Source organism: Triticum dicoccoides, chromosome 2B, assembly GCF_002162155.2.
Source record: "Triticum dicoccoides isolate Atlit2015 ecotype Zavitan chromosome 2B, WEW_v2.0, whole genome shotgun sequence".
Classification (NCBI taxonomy): Eukaryota; Viridiplantae; Streptophyta; class Magnoliopsida; order Poales; family Poaceae; genus Triticum; species Triticum dicoccoides.
The window spans coordinates 437,126,282-437,133,142 of record NC_041383.1 but is presented as its reverse complement, the minus strand read 5'-3'; the positions used below and the strand labels follow the sequence as shown (position 1 = coordinate 437,133,142).

The following is a 6,861-nucleotide window of genomic DNA, read 5'->3' as shown; positions in this document are numbered from 1 at the left end:
TCCCGCACCCCCCCACCACACAGCCGCCCCCGACCAAGAAGCCGCCTCGCCGCTCGTCGGAGGCCGGCACGCTCGTCGGACGCCGGCAGGACAATAGCTGGTCCATGCGCGCCGCGACTCACTTCGCCGGCCATCTCCTTCGCCGACGCCCGCAAGCTGTTCGACAGTTTGCCAAGGTACAAAAATGGACTCCGCCGACGAGTTCTTTTTTCACAATTTCCTTTGCGACTCCGACGATTCGTCCTCGGATGACAAGGATGAGATATTGGCTGCCGTGTTGGTCCATCACCACCTCAACAGCCAGCGGCCATTGTTTCGTGGCTCCATTCCGGGCCACTTTCCGGCGTTGAATCGCAACCGAGAGAGCGGACATTTCCTTCTTTGGAAGGACTACTTTGATACAACAAACCCGTTGTTCAAACATCAAAAATTCCGCCGCCGTTTCCATATGAGCAGGCATCTTTTCAACCGTATTAGAGAGGGGGTGGTCGGCTATGATGACTATTTCGAGTGCAAAGAGGATGCCGTTGGCAAGATTAGTTTTTCCTCTTATCAGAAATGCACTGCCGCCATCCGAATGCTTGCATACGGAGTGCCCAGTGATCTCATTGACGAGTACGTCCGTATGAGCGAGTCTACTTGCCTAGAGTCCCTGTATAAGTTCTGCAAGGCTGTTATTGCTATGTTTGGCCCTGAGTACTTGAGAGAGCCGACTGCTGAAGATATATCCTGTTTGTTGGCGATGAATGCCAGCAGGGGCTTCCTAGGGTTGCTTGGTAGTATAGACTGCATGCATTTGGAGTGGAAGAACTGCCCTTCTGCTTGGCAAGGGCAGTATAAGGGTCATATCAGGGCTTGCACTATCATACTTGAGGCCGTGGCGTCTCAAGATCTCTGGATCTAGCACTCTTTTTTTGGCATGACCGGATCACACAATGATATCAACGTGCTTCAGCACTCGCCGGTGTTTGCTAGGCTTGCCGAAGGCAACAACCCACTGTTGAACTTTACTGTCAACGGCTACACCTACGACAGAGGATACTATCCGGGTGACGGTATCTATCCTTAGTGGACCACTATTGTCAAGACAATACCCAACCCTGTCGGAGAGAAGATGAAAAGATTTGCCCAAGAGCACGAGAGTGCTAGGAAAGATGTCGAGCGTGCCTTTGGTGTTTTGCAATCTCGATGGGGCATCGTTCGGTATCCTGCTAATACCTGGAGCACGCAGAAACTATGGGAGGTGATGACTGCTTGTGTGATCATGCATAATATGATGGTAGAAGACGAGCGACCGGAACATCTGTATGATCAAGGGTTTCAGTTTCAGGGTAAGAATGTTGTGCCTGAGCATGGAGCAGCGGCAACATTTGAACAGTTCACCCAATTTTCATCAAGACATGCGTGATTGGGAAACTCACGTGCAACTGCAAAATGAATTGGTTGAGTATATGTGGGCTCATGTTGGCAACCAGTAGATATATCTTTTTTTATTCGTTTGCAAAACTATGTGAGACCTTTTCATTTTCATTTGGCTTGTAATAAACTATGCTATTTTATTCGGTTCAAAACGATTTTATTTTAAACTATGCAATCATGCAAAAAAATAGGGGAGGCAGGCAGCCACACCGACACATATGGGTTGGCGCGTTGGGCGCCCTGCCGATCCATATCTAAAACAGGGCAGACGCCAGGCGGGCGGCTGACACAAACGGACAGAAAGCGGACGAAATCGTCGTCTGTTTGGGTCGCTCCATTGGAGTTGCTCTAAGGAAGCAGGGTCATTGTCAAAATCTCTAAAGAGATTGAGCAAGTCCTGCTTAATGATATCCCAAAAAATTGATAGGAAAGGAAGAAGAAAATGTACTAAGCCCATGCTTATCGCAACTGCATAATATATTAACCATTTCAGATGAGCTCCAGCAAAAACTTGGTCCATTCCTTTGGATATTGCGTTTCATGTGTTCACCTAATAGCTTAGCTCAACGCCCATCTTTGTGTTTGAGGGTAATAAAATAAACAATACAGCCTGCTGAACAGTCGGGTACATATAGAGATTTTGTATATAAAATAAATGTTAAAGGGACATGTGTTGGCCAAATAAATTGCGGGTGTTGCCATGGATTTGGTTGGAGAAGAACTCTGCAGAGAGCCAACTGATTTGGCGGCAGACAATTGTGTTATGCAACCGTGGGCGCAATTGACAGGTGAGCATGCGGTTGCTGGTCGGTTTCAGTGGTGCAACAGCTCAAGGATGTGCCACCCTACTTATTAAAGATTGCACACCATTCACCGTCTAATTCAAACATGTCCATGTCTGTGATGTCGTTCGTACTACTACTTGCATGCAGTAAGGGAGAAAATTCAAAGCGTTCCGAACGGTGGAAGGAGGAAATTCTTGTGGCACACATAGCACTGGTGGAACTGAGTCACACTGGAAAAGATCTCGGGGGAGCGTATAGCGGACGCCACTGGCTTGGGATGATTGGTCGGGGTTCTGGTCTGGCGTGTAGGCGTGTGTACGTGTGTGGCTCGGCAGCCCAGCTCAGCCTCTGAAAGTTTTAGCACTAGCAGCGCTCTGCAAAACTGACCAAGTTGGTTGGCTAGATGCCTGGATGGACGTATTCCTTACTCGTAAAAGTTGTTTCAGCACAACAATTCCTTGGAAATTCATCCGCCCGAAGTCGCGAGATATTCAGGCGCAGATATTCATCGCGACAAGGCTCGATTCAGTAACAGCAAGAGCCCGGCAGGAATCATTACTAATTCACTTGCTATATTCTATCAAACCCCTATTCTGTTCTATAACACACTGTATTACAAATACTATTTCTAAATCCAGAAAACAAAATCGAGCGCCGGGGCCGCGGATCGCGAGCTGGGCCGATCACCGCGTGCTCGCCCGTGGCCGGAGCGGCGTGGCGGAGGCGGTGGCGATCCGCACGGGCGCCCGACGTCCGGTCCCGGACCCACCGCAGCTCCGGCAAGGCATCCTCCGGGTGCCCGCGCAGGTCCGGCAGCCTGAGCCGTCCCCGTCGGACCACCGAGAGCACAGGCACTCAACCCTTCCCGTCCCGCTGCATGTGGCGCATCGCGGCTTCTGCAGCAGCGGCCACCGCACCGCCGCCGCGGGCCTCCCCTCCTGCATGGACCTGTTGGCCATCGCCACCCCCGCCAGCATCCCCAGCCCCGCCGACGCCACCGCGATCGGCGCCACCATCTCCAGCGTGTGCTAGATCCTCCTCGTGAAATCCCCGACAGATCGGAGGGAGAGAGAGAGAGAGAGAGAGAGAGAGAGAGAGAGAGAGGTAGGCGATTGGTGAACGAAGCACGCTAGGAAGGCAGTAAGCGAGCGAGAGGGAGACCGAGATTTATAGAGGGGTGTGTCCGGCCGCCTCGTCAATCAGCGCGGTCATGGTGGGTGGGGTAAGCAAAATTGATTAGTGGGAGAGTGATTAATTAGAGAGGGATTACTGGAGTGGGGGAGGCAAAGTCGGCAGCGTCGCTTTCCATCCTTTATTACTGTGGTCGCCTTGCCTAGCCGCCCCTGCTGGTCTGCACTCTGCACTGCACTGGCTAGCATTTTGCCCGGAAATTTCCTAACAATCACATCATTATTCCTCAAGATAAACTTGGATCGATCGTGGAGGAACACTTTTTAAAGCTGATGGCTACGTTACAAGCAATTTTCCATCTAGGATGCTTTGTTGCAGATTGTACAAATGTAGAATGTCTTTTCTTTTCAAAAGAAGGATGACCCGACTTCTGCATTAAGTGATACACGGAGCCATATATTATTAAAACATCCAACAACCGAATAAATTTGATCCGGAAAAGAAAGCTGAAGGTCACGTACCCCGCGACGGAAAGTAGCTTTACCAATTAACCACTAACTCTATGTTAATAGACCGAAAAAAACCAAATGTACACATCTCCTAGGGTAAGCCTTCAAGAAGAAAACACCGCATGTGTGCCAATGGGGCGAGTCCAACTATAGGCCGGTCCCGGAATTTTATCCCCAAAGTGAGCTTTGGTCCACCACCTTCAGCAAGGGCACGCTGTAGGCGCGCGTCGACATAGCCTTATCAGAGATCTCGTGTTTCCATCGGGTTATGCAAACTTGTTGTTGAAGCCTCATCTTACATCATCCCTTGACCGGCTACCGATGCCTCGATCGATTACCTCTGAAGACAAAGATGATCCATACCACCTCCCCTTACTGTCACACCACTTTTGATCCAACAACAACATGTATGACTTATCACCTCTATAGGCCATAGGAGCCACCGAGCGTAGCACCTGCCGGTAGCAGGTATGACTTGGCGCCTCCACATGAGTCATCGTGCATAGCACCAACCGGCGATGGGCATGACTTGGCGTAGCCGCAAGAGTCGTCGTGCATAAGATCCTGGCGAGTCGGATCAAACCCGATCTAGAGTTGGTGTGGGCATCCCATCGCCAACCTCGGAAGGCCTTCACCATCTCGAGACCCAATCGGCGTGTCGTCCTCACGAGCACGAAGGTCGCCACCATTGAGGAACTAGGGCCGCCGCCCCTATTGACAATCTCCTACGCCACCATGGGATGACGACTAAACGAGCAGATCACAGCCAGATCCGCCACTGCCTGACAAGCTACCAGCTACATTGCCACGCTACAGTAGTCGTCGAGAGCCACCACCACCCCTTCGTAAGCCGCCGCCCTCCCTACTTCATAGGCCCGCAACAACGTCGGCATCAGTGCCCTCATCGTTGAGCCAGCCTGGCCACCACCGAATGATCCCGGGGTTGCTGCCCCGACGTCCGTGCTCTGCCACATGCGTCCGCCATCAAGGGCCGACCTCCTTCTCCACCTCCACAAGAAAACAACAACGCCAACAACAATGAAGAAGGACAAGAGGAGGAACAAGACAATGAAGAGGATGTTCCACCCCGACCCATACAAAAGCTCTCACGAGTTCAAGCAAGAGTCTCAAGAGATCATCCCGTCAAATAAATCTTCGATGATATTCAAACCGGGAGAATTACTCGCTCTAAAACTCATTTGGCTAACTTTTATGAACATTACTCATTCATTTCTAGTATTGAACCTATGAAGGTTGAAGAAGCTCTTGATGATCCGGATTGGGTGAACACTATGCATGAAGAGCTACACAACTTCGAGAGGAATCAAGTATGGACGTTGGTTGAAAAGGCCGATGAGAAGCACAATGTCATTGGAACCAAATGGGTGTTTCGGAATAAGTAAGATGAAGATGGACAAGGTGTATGCAACAAGGCCCATCTTGTCACTCAAGGCTACACTCAAGTCGAAGGTATGGACTACGGTGAGACATATGCCCCCGTTGCTAGACTTGAGTCCATACGCATCTTACTTGCTTATGCCAATCATCATGACATTACTTTATATCAAATGGACATAAAAGTGCTTTTTTTAAATGGTGAAATTGAGGAGGAAGTTTATGTTAAACAACCTCCCGACTTTGTTAATCCCAAGAAACCCGATCATGTTTACAAACTTCACAAAGCTCTTTATGGTCTTAAACAAGCTACTAGAGCATGGTATAAATGCTGGACTAAGTTTCTTATTGAAAAAGGCTTTGAAATTGGAAATTTTTATTCTACACTTTTTACTAAAAGGGTTAATGGTGAATTATTTGTGTGCCAAATTTATGTGGATGATATCATATTTGGTTCAACTGACCCTAATTTTAGTGAAAAGTTTGGAAGGCTAATGTCGGAGAAGTTTGAGATGTCTATGATGAGTGAACTCAAATTCTTTCTTGGTTTGCAAATCAAGCAAACTAAGGTACCTTTGTTTCCCAAACAAAGTATACCAAGGACTTATTGAAGAAGTTCAACATGCAAGAAAACAAAGGTATGAAAACACCCATGCCTACTAGTGGGCATCTTGACTTGACCAAGGATGGCAAACCGGTTGACCAAAAGGTTTACCACTCTATGATTGGTTCATTGTTATATCTATGTGCCTCCCGTCCCGATATTATGCTAAGTGTGTGCATGTGTGCATGATATCAAGCGGCCCCTAAAGAATGTCATCTTAAGGCTGTGAAAAGGATAGTGAGATACTTAATTCATACACCAAACTTTGGCATTTGGCATCCTAAGAGGTCTTATTTCGATCTTGTCGGCTACTCCGATTCGGACTATGCCGGAGACAAGGTTGACAGAAAGTCCACTTCGGGTACTTGTCAATTTCTTGGTAGATCTCTTGTATCTTGGTCCTCCAAGAAACAAAACTCGGTATGCTTATCCACCGCCGAAGCAGAATACATTGCCACCAGATCATGTTGTGCTCAATTACTTTGGATGACCCAAACCCTTAAGGATTATGGGATATATGTGAAACATGTTCTGTTGCTTTGTGATAATGAAAGTGCTATTAAGATTTCTCACAATCCGATGCAACATTCTCGAACTAAGCATATTGAAGTTCGTCATCATTTCATTCAGGATCATGTTGCTAAAAGAGACATCAATCTTAAGCATGTTCATACTGATAAGCAATTGGCGGGTATATTCACCAAACCACTTGATGAGAAAGTGTTTTGCCGTTTGAGAGGTGAATTGAACATCATTGATGCCTCAAACTTGGAGTAGGAACTCCATCTAGATGCATGCAAGGCATGAGCCTTTCTATGACTAATCCTTGATATTTCTCTTAAGATGATGATCATATGTCTTGGATCTATACTTGTACCCTTGCATGTTATCTAACCCTTGTAGGTACTTGGGTGAGCCCAAATCTATGAGATTGCAAGTCACTCACATCTTAAGTGATCTCTGCATCACCAAGTTTCTACTATATGGTTGTGGAATACAAGGAAGGATGAGCTCACTC

At 47.9% G+C, this 6,861-nt stretch overlaps 1 protein-coding gene across 1 annotated transcript; it reads right to left on the bottom strand.

The window, feature by feature from the left end:
• Positions 1-2,599: 2,599 nt before the first annotated feature.
• On the bottom strand, positions 2,600-3,350 carry LOC119364093. Its single transcript, XM_037629498.1, has one exon. The coding sequence runs from the start codon at positions 3,218-3,220 to the stop codon at positions 2,888-2,890; it is 333 nt and encodes a 110-aa protein (XP_037485395.1). The 5' UTR covers positions 3,221-3,350; the 3' UTR covers positions 2,600-2,887.
• Between the last annotated feature and the right edge of the window lie 3,511 nt (positions 3,351-6,861).

Coding starts and splice junctions, on each gene's coding strand:
- LOC119364093 (XM_037629498.1), bottom strand. CDS start 3,220: ATGGTGGCGCCGATCGCGGTGGCGTCGGCGGGGCTGGGGATGCTGGCG.